The sequence below is a fragment of the Pelmatolapia mariae genome, linkage group LG16_19 (genome assembly GCF_036321145.2).
Source record: "Pelmatolapia mariae isolate MD_Pm_ZW linkage group LG16_19, Pm_UMD_F_2, whole genome shotgun sequence".
Taxonomy (NCBI): Eukaryota; Metazoa; Chordata; class Actinopteri; order Cichliformes; family Cichlidae; genus Pelmatolapia; species Pelmatolapia mariae.
In genome coordinates, this window is record NC_086241.1 from 17,487,648 (window position 1) to 17,502,592 (window position 14,945).

The window sequence follows — 14,945 nt, forward strand, 5'->3', positions numbered from 1 at the left end:
TGATAGTGTTGAACGCACTTTTATTGTTTAGGTGTCAAATGTAACAGTGTCACCATTCAGAGAGGGATAAAGAGTAAATGGTCACATAAAAAAATATAAAATCAACAATGAAAATGGTCACACGGGGAAAGTCTGCTTCCCGTGGCAACATAGATGTACAATTGAGACAGTGTCCAGATCCAGACATGTATGTGTTTGATTTGCACGTTTTTTTTCCACAGCCTATAGTAATCTCAGACAATAAGAGTCCTTTTTTTTGTTCACTAGCCATGCATACAGTTGACAATTCCACATGTGTTGAGTCAGTGTCTTCATAGGAGCTGGCACTTTCCATACAAAATATTTACACTACCATTTATTATTCTTATTATCACCGCCGCCTCCGTCGGTACTATTTGTTACTATGAATTTGAATACTCTGAGCACATGAAGAATGGCATCAGGATGTCGAAACTGTGGAGCGCCACATTTCATATTGATACCAGAGGACCATAACAAAAAAAAGTATGGAAAATGTTGGCATCTTCACTTTAAATGTCACCCATTCCTGAAAAGAGTTTGGAGAGACGGTCTGCGGAGATATTCAAACACTGAAATCACTCTTTGTCCCATCAGGATGAAGCGGTTAGTTATATTACTACTCAGCAATCTGCTGTCAGAGTCTCCCGGAGAGGAAAACAAAACATCACACGATATGTGAGAGACTCCGCTATGCTTACTATCATATCTCAAAGTGAGAAAATAGGAAAGAGATGATTGCACCGTTGTTTTTTTTGTTTTTGTTTTTTTTAAAGAAAGACACTAACTTATCCTTTTTCTCTCCGTTCCTTTTTTTTTTGAACAGCAGAAAAAAAACTAAAAAAATTGAGGCGCTTTCAGGGAACCTCTTTGGTTCAACCCTGTGATGAGTAGAAAAAAAAAATCCCTCCGCCAACCTCTGCTCGAATTAAACTGGGAGCAACATTGTATATAATGGAAATCAAATGCTTCTCAAACTGGATCCCAGAAATCTGTTATGTGTGTTCAGCAGCTAATTGCAACAGAGTCATGGTAACAGGAAATGCATCTCAGTGGTGTGTGTGAAAACTGCAATAACAACAGTTATTTCTAGCAGATTGTTTAGGAAGCTATAATGAATAAAGATCCCGATCTGTTATTCTTTGCTGACAATATTTGCTTCCTCATAATGGAATAACTTAAAAAACAAACAAACAAACAAAAAACAGAGTGTAAAATAAGGCGAGGCCATGTTCTGTTTGTCATTTGTCAATTACCTTTGCGGCAAATTCCTGGCATTTTTCATTCAAAATGTATGCATTACTCACGTGTTATTATTCTTATTAATCATGTCACTGCAAATGTTATGCTCCACTGACTTGGTATCCATTGCGCTCAACTGTGAATTCACCTTCAGTTTAATCGGCATGTGCATGTGTGTGTCTAAGTGTGTATCTGTCCACTGCAAGTCAAACAAGTTCCCTCTAAGTGGACTTTTTGCCTGGCCTGTTCCTGGTGGCCCCCCCCCAGGGCTATTGTATATTGCAAGAGGAGCAGCAGGGGTCGTCCTTGTCTGGCTGAGCGGCGTAGTCCATCTGCCGAACGATCTCAGCGAACAGTTCGTCTACCATAGTTTTGCTCTTAGCCGAGGTCTCCATGAACGGGCAGCCCCACTCCTCGGCTAGAGCCTGACCTTCGCTGGATGATACCTCCCTCTCGCTTTCCAAGTCCACCTTGTTCCCCACCAAGATCACGGGAACCTTTTCGTACCTGAAAGCACACACAGACCGACGTCAGTTTGTCAGACACACAGAAAAAGCAACTGCTGCATGTGTGGCAAATCAGAGGTTTTCATTTTATTATGTTTTTCCCATAAAAGTGAAAAGAAAGGCAATTCCCCTTTCAGAACTTGGTTTTAGCACATGCTAAATAAGAAAAAAAAAAGCGTAGAGTGACTAAAACCTTCATCTGTTGCACTTACAAAAATCATAATTATTTAAAGGAGATCTGATACATTTATTCCAGGCTCCATATTTTTATTCTACTAAAGTTGGTTTGCATAATGGAATTTAGGATCATCTTTATTTATCTGATAGTGGGCATTAGTCCAGCTCCTCAGTTCATCATGTATCTAGAACAAACTGTTCCAAACTCTTTTTCCTTATAGCGAACCTCTCCTGATTGGCTGTCCCATGCAAACAGAAGGTTTGAAGCACAGGTGGGTGGGGCTGAGATGACCAGTGACAACATACAGAGCAAAGAATAGAAAAAAAAAAAAACACACCTCTACTATCTCTAACCGAGCATCTGAAGCCAAAGCTTTTGGCTCACATTGATTTCAAGTGCAGACACCATTGTAACACTATGTATGATAGACAATAAGAAAAAAAGTATAATAGCCCCTTAAAAAGAGGCAGGAAGCAATAGGCAACAGGTAAGAAAGCATCTTTACTGGGTTACTGAACTATCATCGGGCAAATGTAAAAATGCTAACCACTGAGTCAGCACCTCTAGCAAAAAATTTATGATGATTATCACCACTATCAACAGAAAATTTAACCTAAAAATCAATCTAAAAAGCCTATGTGGACTTTACATCAGGGCCACTGTTTGAGCTTGCTGCATACATGGCTGGAGTGATTGAAACCTAAGAGAAAAGCTTAGATTACCACCATTCTGATATCGTTTTGGTGACTTTTCAACCGTAGTCCTACAGTTATTTTTTCCATAACAACGACAGCCTCTATTCAGTTTCTCCAGTTTATTATACTGGGAGTTGGTGGTTTCATCCAAGAAGCTGTTACTACAATCAGCAGCATGATTCTTTGCTAATATACCAGTTTTGCATTTGCTACATTATCCAGTCACGTGACCATTAAATTAACATCAATTCGCAGCCTCTGTTTAATCCCTTTTTGACATCTTTCCATCTTTTATCTTTTCCAAGTTGTTTTCCAATCTCTCTAACAAAATAAGCCTGGATCTTTGAAAATAATGATCTCGGTGGTTATTTTTGAAAAGCTCAGCTGGGTGAAAGAGGTGGGCTCGTTCTGACTGAAAGGTCACAAGAAGCATAAAGATGAAAGTGTTTCCACTTTTGCATACGAGTGGACTATGAGTGTGGGAGGAAGCTTTTTTCAGATCAAGAACCAGAGCGTCACCAGCTTCATCTAAGCACTAAGTGTAAAGCCTGACCCAGTACAGCACAGGAAACGGGTACTATAGCTGTGACCCCTGAGGGCAGGAAGTGGCCATAATCCTTTGAGCTCTGAACTCCTTGGCACGTAGCTAAAGCACAAAATGTCACTGTGGAACTGGGCTACTTTGAGGACAGCCAGACGATGCGGTCGGTTAAAATAAATAGGCTGCTCTATAATTACTTAAAAAGAAGCAGCTGAGATGCATCTCCACCAATATGAGCACTACATCAGTTTTGATATTGGGGAACATGGCGGGCTTCTGAGGCACTTTGTACACATCAGAGGAGATAACAAAGCTCAAAAACATCAGAGAGATAGCAGATCATGCGTATTCGCATCCTTTAAACAACAGGTTGTTATTTCTTTCATGTTTATCAGTATGCAAAACGACTGAGGGGGCGCTTTCCATCTGTCGGACCTGTCGTTTGAACCAAGTTTAAACGTCTGTGTTCACTTCACACATCACAGCACAGTCAAATTTAACCCGAGCACCTGTCAGCATCATTAGGATATTCAAATTCTGCACTCGCTCTGTGAATTATAGATGCCTTTAAGTTATTCACCAAAATTAATATCATCCTCATCCTTGTTTGTTATAATAAACTGGTAAAGATGGAACTGGCTACTGTTGAAAAGACGGGGAGGCTGGAGACTACTGTGAAGCCTTTCCAGGCTGAGCAGCCAGAGCATTTCTCAGAGGTAAGGGGGGGCTGCAGGTTTCAGCGTTAAATAAGCTTAAACTAGCCGACTTTGATCTACTCATGAATACATTATCCAGTGAACTTTAATCTCAACTATCCCGTTCTGTTCCCAGGATGAGCCGAGAGGCGCTACCAGAATTTAAGAGACAATCTCTGAGGTCGGTCGGTCGGTGTGTGACCAAAAGTGTTCCTCTTTGAGCTTGGCAGGCAACCTGAATGAGAAACAACATGTTATGCTTCTCAACTTTAACATTCAGCGTACAGTGCCCCAGTTCTCATTCGCTGCATTCCTGGTGTCAGTAAAAACAGCAAGGCTGTGATTTTTCTGAGAACTTCTTTAGATCTAGTGGGTGGTAGGTTATTTTTTGCCTTGAACCTTAAATTCAGTGAAGGTGGGAAACACCTTCACTGAAAAAACCCCAAACCCTAAGCATAGCTGTGGGTGGGCAGATTGAAAGGCAAAATCTTTACTTTTACAGCTGCATCCATTTAAAAGAAGGGCCTCTGTGTTTAGTTGGGCTAATGATGCCATTTTGGTAGGTCCTCTGTTCAGCTGTTGTTTGTCTCCCACTCTAAAACACTCAAAGAGGTATGTATCTTGTAACATATACCATCAGATGCTGTTTCACACAAGCTCTCACTTTTCTGCTCTAAACTGTTTGCACAAACCCAGCAAATATGACAGAAACACTGAGGTTATTTCACAGTTCCAAACTGGTTTCAGTTCAGTTCAGGAGAGCAAAACCTACACAAACCTTATGTTGATGTTGTTTCCATGGACAACAGTGGTACAGTTAAAGTAGAAGCGAAAAAAGTCATATTATCGAAACAAAGAAGGCACATTTTTCTGTTATTTCACGTGTTGGTTTTTAGAATTTTATCTTTGGTTTCACTGGTAGAAATCGTGAAACCAGAAGAAGTAAAAACTAAAAATGTGTTCCAGTGGAAAGTTGTGAAAAATGTGTGTATTTTTTTTTTTAAGGTAAAAGATACTAAAATGTTTGAATGAGTTCTACTGAGCGCTGTGATTGACTAATGACCTGTCCAGGATATACCCCACCTTTCACCCAAGAACAGCTGGAACAGACTACATCTGGACTGCAATCCTGAACTCAATAAGTGGTTAAAAAAATGGGTGGACAGATTTTCAACTCACCAATTATTAGTCAACTCACATCAATCCTCAAATTTAAATAGTAAAGTGTTCCTTTAATTAAATTTTTTTGAAGCAGTGAAATGAAGTGAAACAATGAAGAAGTGAAGCTACATGTACATGGACCCAGGCATAGACCTTAGTCTTCAGCTTACTCCACAGATTTTAAGTCAGAAATGTTCACGTTGGTCTTCTTAAGGTAGTTCTTCACCAGGAGCTACTTATGTTGGGTTATTGTTGTGTTGGAAGACAAAGCGATGACCCAGACCCAATTTTGCTGCTGACTAGTTGGAGTTTTCTTCCACCTTGACGAGATTCCCAGTTCCAGCTGAACTAAAGCATTCCTACACAATAATACTTATGTGTTTCACAGTAGGGATTGTGTACTCTGGGTTGTATGCCTCTGCTTTCTTTCTCCAAACATAAGCAGAGTCTCTGTGGCCAAAGAGCTCAAAGTGTCTCCTCTGCACGAGTGGACTTTCTCTTGCTCTGCAACTTCAAAGTCCCTTCAAAGTTCGAGTGATTGTATGTAAGACAGATCTCGACTTGGCTAAGATTCACTCTTGGCAGTTGTTCTGGGGTCTCTCACCAGTTTTCTTTCCAGCGTCTTTGAAATCTTTAGCTTCTACCTCTTGCCATGCTTTTTCTTTACTGTGTGAGTGTCTTTGAATTTCCTGATGATACTTCTCACTCCAGTGCTTGACACTTGGAAATGCAGTGAAAACTTTGTGTACCCATCTCCTCCTTTGTGTGTCCAAACTGATTCCTTTTGTTTTTGGCATGCTGCTTTCTCAGGTGACAGCTTAAACTCTTGCTGAGGTTTTTATACTGTTTGTAAATTAGAAGAGAAACCTCAGTTTTAGCTTGATTTGACAAGATTTGTGTGTTACAAAGATAAAGCACATTGCACAACAGTGGCTTGTGCAATGGCTCTTTTTCACAGTGTAATAATATCAACCCTGGTAATCCTTATTTTGCTAAACTGACAATCACTTGCTATGTTAAAAAAGTGCTAAAGTGTCAAACTTCTAGTAAAAAAACAAACAAAAAAACCCTAACTTAATTATTTTTGTTGTCCCAAACAGCAGAAGTATCTTAAAATCACATTAAACTGTGTGTGAGTGTGCCACATGCTTTTTTTGGTCAACTGTTTGCAACTTATGTAGCTCGTTTGGGCCTCATCATTACAGGAACACAGCACAAAGGCATCTGGACCCAAAGAAGAGAGGGTCTATATATAGTCATAATAACAGAGAAGAAAAGCGGCAGTCCAAGGAGGTGTGAGACAGAGGCTGCCATGGATACTAAGGCTCACAGAGACTCGGCGTTCAGGTTGTCGGCCAACCACTGGTGGCTGATACAAGAAAGTAAGGCTCGACTGTTGCAGAAAACACAGGCCAAACGAATTACTGAGGGGGATTCGTTTGTGCTGTGACACAAGCAGCACAAACAACATGTCGCTCTTTAGCCTTCGGCTTGTGAGCCTGATGCCAGAGGCAGTGGAACACTCAGACTGCAAACATCCATTCAAGCTTGCTCAGACACAGCTTATCTATAATGCATGATGCAGATCAACTCACACAGGCCTTGCTGACAGACGGTAGAAACCGGCTGCCCAAGAGTCACTGGTTATGACTCGGGGCAGCAGCAGGCAGGAAAGGCTGTGTGCTGGGCACCCCTTCCCTGCGAATAGCATTTTTGTAGAGGGTCTTCACTTTAGCCAGGGGAGAGAATTGAGCTGAGTCAGAAGGCAGCACAAAGCTCCTCTTTTTGCCACATTAGGGCACCGAAAGATTTAATCAGGAATGGCTTCTTTGACCCACGGCAAGAATGCAAAGATTTTCACTTTAAAACAAGCAATAATATATGACAAATAAAACACTTTAATTCGGTTTGGGATGGTTATGAGAATTCATTATTTGCTTCCCAAAGCCTTCAAAAATCGACCCCGTTTACTGATGATAGACACACTGGCCAAGAAGTGCCAAAATGGACAAGATAAATGAGTACTGAACTTGACAGACTGTACAGATTTCCTTGGATCTGATTTATCACAGCAATACTCTGGCACACTAGCAGGTCTCTGTGGGTGATTATGCTGTCTGACACAAATTACTTCTCTTATGAAGTACACGGCCAAATATCTAAAATGCAAGTAGCATTTTAGTAGAAATTTGTTCGGGTTGAACAGTCGGTCAGTAATACGCTTTGAATAATTCATTGAAAAGTTCTAACCAGAAAATACGGCCCTTATCCTTTCATATCTGTAAAGGACGATATTTCCCTTTTATCATACTGTCAGTATCAACCTCATGATAGAAAAAAAACCCCAGTTGAAACAGTTAGTCAGAAATCTCACTGGACCACCAGAAAAAAAATTCAGTTTGATGGCATACTTCACAATAAAAGAACAATTAGGATGCATAAAGGAGATTATTAGTTTCCAACTTCAGCTCTTAAGGGATTTTTATGGAGATTTATTAAAATAAACACTCGCAATAAAACTTGGTAAATAACCAAAAAAGCTATAAGGCGCATTTTTATAATATGTAGTTTGTAGCATCACTGAAACTCTTGCTAAGATACAATGTAACAAAAGGTGGGAGAATGAACACACGTCAGGAGTTCTGCAACAGCTGAACAGTGTAGGGTCTGGGTTTGCCAGGGGTTGTAATTAACTACCAGAATACCATCTAAATAGAGTGTGTAATATTATAGCTCTTATGTTGCTTTACTCAAAATATTTTTAGTGCATTTTTTTTTCATAAGGCTGCTTATCGCTTGAGAAACATTATGGCTCCCTGGAGGTTAGAATGACTCTCCTTTGAAGGTGGTGGAGACCATGTGATGGGGGAGGTGGCTCGAGCTGTAATGCAACATGCTAAATATAATAATGCATACAGTCGGTGCAGTGGAAAACCTCTCCTGCAGATCTTTTATGTTCCCTGGCTCAGTTTTGCGCTGCTGACTCCCAAGCTGTTTACTTGTCCTGCTCCCTTAACAAGCCGCAAACCTGGAATAATCTGAAAAAAGCAGTGTACATCAGAAATGACTGATCACTACTTTGGATCATATTTAATAGTTTTTTGTTCTTTGTTCTGCTAACATGCACTTCCCCAGGCTCTGAGGCTTAGACACAATGGTGCTTTAAATTAATTGCTCAGCTGGCATTCCACCTTAACTCACAATGGCAGTGGTAAGATGCAAAGGTTTGTCACATTTCTTAATTTAGCAAGTAGCCCTGCCTGACAATTAGTCCGCTAAACATTAATTGAAATAGAGGGTCTGATTTCGTGGACACTTGAGGTTTGTTGCAGGGAAAAAAAACTAACATAAAGTCTCACACTCTACAACAGGGTTGTCAAACATAAGGCTTGGGGACCAGAATCAGCCCGGTAAAGCCTCCAATCCAGGTCATTAGACAAGAAGTGAAGGAGGACATAGATTTTGGAATTTAAAGTGTATTTTAATGTTTTACAGCATTTCCTATTGATAAAGAGCTCCCCTATCACCATTAATACTACACCAAAGGAATTAAGTAACAGATAAACAATTAAATGACAAAAAAGTTCTTCTTTTTCCACTATGGACTGTAGAAAGTTTTTTTTTTGGTTTGTTTGTTACAATGCTTCCACAGTTAAAAAAAAGAAGCTTTTTGTGAATTAACAAAACCTTTCTACTTTATAATTATGGACAGTCTGGGCAATGATCTACTAGAACTTTTATATAGTTTTCATTTATTTATTGCAATTTAAGTCACGCTGACAGATTTCTTTCATTTTCCACCGCAGCATTTCTTTCACGTAGAAAAACTGAGACACAGTTCTGAAATGGCACTTCTTTTTCTTACACTGATAAAGGGGAGTTTCACTGGTCTGGCCCACTTAAGATCACAGTGGGCTCTACGTGGGCATCAATATAAAATGAAATCCAGAAAAGTGGGATTGTTTTGAGAAAATAAAAGATAAACACAAATGAGGTTACAAACAGATGATCCAGTTGGGCATTCACTGACCGCAAACATAGCTTATTTAAAATATGTAAAACCAGCGTTAGAAACTTTATAATTAGCATGTTATGGTCTTGTTAACAAGCTAGGTCCCTTCACTGTTATGCATGTAAAATATATATATATTTTAAGAGCATATTGTTATAAAATTCTTGCATTTCTCTGAACAATCACACAGTATTAAGAAAGTTATTGCATGCAAATTTGTGTTGATTTTAAAAATTATTTCGGTTTACTTCTATTTACTTTTACATCTGTAACCAAATATTGCAGTACTGTATCTCAAAGACTGAAAATTGTCTATATTTTGATGTATGAGTTATGCATGGCTAATGATGTTTTTCCCCCCCCAAAGGATTTGTATTTTTGGTGCAGTGATAGTTTGACTCGACTCCTGATGGAAGAGTGGATGTTTAGTGACATATGGCTTACAATGTAACAACGAATGACAGCGGACTATCTCTGTTGGATATCTAATCTATTGGCAACACTACCACACTATCTATCCATACATCCATTTTCTCAAATGCTTATCCAGTTCAGGTTCGTGGGGGTGCTGGAGCCTACTGCAGCTGTCCTTGGGCAAGAGATGGAGTACGCCTTGGATAGATGGCCAATCCATCACAGACCTAACGCACAGAGACAGACAATCATTCGTGCTTACATCTACACCTATGGTACAGCTAATTTGGAATCACAAATGAATCTAAAATGCACTTCTTTGGACTGTGGAGGAAAGCTGGCATACCCGGAGAGAACCTGCGCAGACGCAGAGGGAACATGCAAACGCCACGACAGAAAGGAGCTCAGCCAGCCAGGAGATTTAACCCGGAACCGTCACGCTGCGATACAACAGAATAAATGACTGCATACTGGTAGCACTGCAAAAACTTTACTTGCTTTATGAGGTGAGTTAATGTCCCACCAGCTGAACTAGTCTGATCCTTTTTGAAGTTGTGACTTTTAAAACAGATGAGAAACAACTTGCTGGTGTTTCAAAATTTCTCAGGGAGGTGAAGTACTCATAACACTTTTTTTTATAGCCAAGCCATTGTGAAGTAATCAGTATTGACCTTTAGCTTCATTCATTTCCCCAGTTTTCACAATAGACAAAAACCACATTACATGGACCTTGTCCTCGGGAGCTGGCTTGCTGAAGACGATTTACATTCTCGCAGGAACCTCCGTCAGGTGACATCGAGAAAAGTTCAGAACTGCAGTACTTGAAAACTTAAAAAATGTAAAAAAATGAATAAATGTGTGAATGGCCCAGCAACAGCAATAACCACTGCTGGGATGCAGTGCCAACAGCAGGGTTTATTATACTATCCTGTTTCACCACTTTGTTCCTCACTACCCTCACACGGTACTTCTATTTCTACTCTCTGAAGTCACCAATCACAACACATCCCTAGTATATAGCTAACTGCAGCTGAAGTGTGGAGCGACGAGGTCCCCAGTGAGCACAGGCAGGCCAGGGTGTAATCATGTCCACCCAAGGCCCCTGTGCTAACGCCTGCCTGTGCTGCTATCAGCAGGCACTGATAGAAGCTGACAGGGTTCAGAGTGAGAGCGACACGCAGCAGCGCCTCTGACCTGAGCGACGGGCGATACGGTCGTGACCGGTCATCAGTGTTTTGTTAGTGAGGAGCGACAGAGAGGGAAAACAAAAACAACGCCAATGCTGTTCACATAGTTGCTGACAGGATTTGCCTGAGAAACCAGTGAGTGGTTCACTCGGGTGTTTTAAAAGGATAATCACACCCTTTTCCTCTCTAATGTTACCAGTAAGTTACCTCATCAATCTACATGTCTTTACTTTGTTTTTCCTACTGCGAGTAGTCATTTACAGCATTTCCCACAATTCCTTTCGACAGAACATGCCCGAACGTGTTGCATTTTAGCTGTGGGTCTTAGGTGAACAAAAGCATGTCTCCTTGCAGTCAGGAAAGCAAACAAGGACTTCACAAATGTCTTAATGATGAAATGTCTTTATGAGCATAAACTGTAACTTCTTCATTGCCTTCTGTGACACGTTCCTCACTATGCGAATGATGAAATTCAGTGCAAATTAGTGAAGCATTCAGAGTCCTCAGTGTTCCATGTAAAAAAGTATTGAAAGGCCCAGAATACACTGCTAATTTTGGGTATCATTCAGACAGTCTTAGTACTTATCCAGTTACATATGATAGTTTCTTTTTACATTTGCAGTTACCCAATGGGACACATAAGGCTTAACAAACGCAATGAATGCATTTACTTTTAGAATAGAAAACTCCATTAGTTACATAATGTACATTTGCAGTCCTCTTTACATTCTCTGGTAGAGCTTTAGTGTGTTACTCATGATGCTACTGCCACTTGTACGTCCCCAGAACAACGTGGAGCCATTGTCTGGAATGTGGCTTGGACCTTCAGAGGCCTGTACTAAGAAGCAGGGTTTCATCTTATCCAGGTAACTTCAGGATTAAGTCTGATTTTCAGTATTACAATGGCAGATAACTTCTTACTGGTGTACATCGCAATGGTGTGAACCTAATCTGCTCAAGATCAGAGACAGGTATTAAATCTCTGCAGAGTGATCAATCAGTATTCTGGAAAATCTTGTCACCGTTGCTGAAAGATCCATCAGACCTCTGTGCACGGAGAATAGATTATATATATATTTTAAATCGATGTTATTGTTCTATAAGTATCAATATATGAACCTGGCTTTCTTTCCTGGCTTCAAATAGGCTAAACTTTATTCATATAACAGCTCTTTACCAATCTTACTGACCAAAGTGCTTAAAGTGCACACTTTTGATACTATATTATTCCACAGTGTTTTTCTCCTCACATACACTGCTTGTGTATGTATTTTGCCTACAGTGAAGTTGCAGCGTGTCCTCTAATGGACAAACTATACAACAGACACAGGATGCACTGAATTTGGATTTCTTACCTGTGTGCAATCTGGTCACCAGTCTTTGTACTGATGTAACAGCACAGAATGAGCGCTGTTTAATATTTACAAGATATTCCAACACTTTTCAGGAACAAAGAAGTCACCTTATGCAGCTGCAGTCACCAGAAGCTGTTATTAATCCTGCCAGCATGAATGAGGAGCAGAGAGCACAGTAAAAGCAAGCCTTTCGAGGTCTTAAATGAAATGTTTCTTGTTGCAAGGTTAGTAGCAAACAAGGTCGATTTTTGCTGATGTTAGAAAAAGTCTGAATAACCGAAGGAAATGTGCGCACTGCCATTCAGAGCGAACTTTCTGAAAGCAGGAGTGCATACAAAATGTGGGTCACAGCTTAATAATCGCATTGAATATGACATTTTTAAAGAAAAAAAAAGCACAATCCTAAGTTTTAGATGTCTAACTCCCCATGAAGCCCAGCACCAAATTAACTGCCGTGTGGGAGTAGTGTTGTGGAGCGCGATCTATCTGCTACGGAAAATAAATTCTGCTGTCATATCAGACAACGGCACCAGACTCAGTGTTAGGTGTGAAAACACAAAAGCCTGGCTGCATCTGCCCCGTGAGCGCACGCGCACACCATTTACATACAAGACGACACACGCTCGCGCACGCGCAGCAGACTCAACTTACCTCTACTCGTACTCAACTCATATGGGAGAAACATGTTGACCTCATTCTTTCATCTGGAGCCACATAATAATAGGATTGTTTAGAAGGTGCATTTGAAAAAAAAAGGGTCTAAATCCAATTAAGTGACAAAAAAACTAAAGGCAACCTATAAAAATAAACATCCACAGCATGATTATATTTCATTTTGAGGTGGAAGAGTGGAAGAACTGTGACAAGGGAGGGACAAAAACCTTATCCAACTACAGCATTTAGTAAATAACAAGATTATTAAACGGTATTAACTATAAGCTGATTTCAATAGGGTTCTTCTTATTCTCTCTCCGGAGCCTATTTGACTCTCTGAACTAACTGTAACAAATCCACTGACACCTACAGTGACTGATGAACCCACACAGTCGCAGCCCAGCGCACAGTGCCTGCACACTGGAACGCCGAAGCGGAGTTAACAAATACAGGACATTAACCAATCTGATCTGGATGAGTTTTATAATCTCATGCTATGTCAGCAGGTGAGCATAGAGCATACAGTACAGCATATCTGCACAGTACATTGGCCTGGAGCAAAGGAACACCAATAACATGACAGCTCCACGCAGCCTCAGCTAACCTCTCCCATGTATCAATCAGCAGCTCACTGTGGTGACCTCATATCTGGATCATCTGTGCAGCAGCTCTGAGACATCAGGCTTTCCATTGTGCTGCTCTTCCTAAAGAGCTTGTGCAGCTTCTTAATTAAAAACACGGTGACTCCTCTGCAGATCTGTGCTTTCAACAGTCCCGCAGCTTTTTTTGTTTTTTTCAGCCACTCTTTCTTGAAAGCTCTCTGCAGAGCCTCTCTTGCACTGAATCCTGGGTATTCCCGGTTGGGTGTTTCGCAAAGGTTGCAGCATCCAGTGGACACGGAGCGGCACTAGACAGCAGCTTGGCAGATCACTGAAGCTATTTTGTTTGCTCTGACAGGAAGACAGACGTGTCTTCGCAGAGCTGAGGGGTAGGAAAGATCAGCACTGTTGTCCTGTTAGTAAACACTAAAGTGAGACATTAGAAAGTCTGCAGGAACTTTATATGCTGGGTCAGAAGCGTGGGGGCAAGGAATATGGGTGAGACCTGGAATACCATAATAGGCATGGAGTGTTATTGCCTTAAAGATGCATAACATCTCCAAGCAGGCCGAGACCCATCCTGAAAATACAGGGCCCATGAGTCCTATGTGAAAAACAACCCCCAACAGCCACACTTAATTATGGACATTACTCTTTTTTTTTCCAGCACATGACTTCACCAACCTTTTCACTCTTATGATCTGATCCCTCATCGGCTTTATGTCCTGGAAGCTTTGCTGGTTGACAAGGCTGTAGACCAATATGAATCCTTGACCGTTTTTGATGTACAGGTCGCGCATTGAGGCGAACTGCTCGGTCCCAGCGGTGTCAAGGATCTCCAGCACCGAGGGCGAGGAGTCCACCTCGATCTCCTTGCGGTAAAAATCCTCTATGGTGGGGTCGTACTTCTCAATGAACGTCCCGGTCACAAACTGCACAGTGAGGGCGGATTTCCCGACCCCACCGCTGCCCAGGACCACCACTTTATACTCGCGCATCGTGGGATTTAAATCAAGTCGTAAGGTATCAATCTCCGCGCGTCATTGAAATCAACGCAAAATGCTCCAGTGCGAATCACGCTCACCACTCGTGTCCCATTCTGAACGGGCTGTCAATAACACAGTCTTGTTCGCTGCTGCTCAGCTATGGCAGAGCACAAAGACTCGGCACCCCAAGATGGATTTCATTGTAGATATTCCCCCCATGTAGGCCAGACACTGACAGTTATACGAGCATCCGAGGACTGGAAGTGTCCGAAAAACGCGCAAAGGGAGAAAAAGAAGCTCGCCCGATGATGTTGAACGTGCGGGTGTTCATCTGCTTAGCTCACCCCTCTCTGTGCTTCATAAAAAAACAAACTTGCTCCATCGAGGACACTGGGAAAACGCTGGCTTAGCCCCGGAATGAACTGCAGGCGCGATTTTTCAAGCTGTAGACCGCCTTAGAGAAACTCTCCCAAATTCAAGTGCCCCGACTTTCAGTTAAAGAACTTGCGTCTCTTTGTTTCTGTTTCACCATCTCTGACATGTCTCCGCTTCTCCCCCGCTCTCCAGTGCGATTCCAGCCGCCATACTCTCGGGTGGAGACCCGCGGCCGCTGCGTTACCAGCCGGTCCCCACTCGGCTCCCGTACCGAGGCACCAAAAAAAAATAAAAGAAGAAGAAAAAAGGAAAAGCCTGTGGATCCTC

At 41.4% G+C, this 14,945-nt stretch overlaps 1 protein-coding gene across 1 annotated transcript; it reads right to left on the bottom strand.

Moving 5' to 3' along the window:
- Window positions 1–14,885, bottom strand: LOC134645400 (ras-related protein Rap-2a). The gene is made up of 2 exons (XM_063498824.1): window positions 13,942–14,885; window positions 1–1,767 (listed from the first exon to the last, which is right to left on the bottom strand). The coding sequence occupies exons 1-2, from the start codon at window positions 14,253–14,255 to the stop codon at window positions 1,530–1,532; spliced, it is 552 nt and encodes a 183-aa protein (XP_063354894.1). The 5' UTR covers window positions 14,256–14,885; the 3' UTR covers window positions 1–1,529.
- Window positions 14,886–14,945: the final 60 nt, after the last annotated feature.

Excerpts from the sequence above, each read along its gene's own strand:
- LOC134645400 (XM_063498824.1), bottom strand. The coding sequence starts at position 14,255 with ATGCGCGAGTATAAAGTGGTGGTCCTGGGCAGCGGTGGGGTCGGGAAA. Across the intron at positions 1,768-13,941 it reads CAGATCATAAGAGTGAAAAG|GTACGAAAAGGTTCCCGTGA; the intron begins GTTGGTGAAGTC and ends GTGTGCTTTCAG.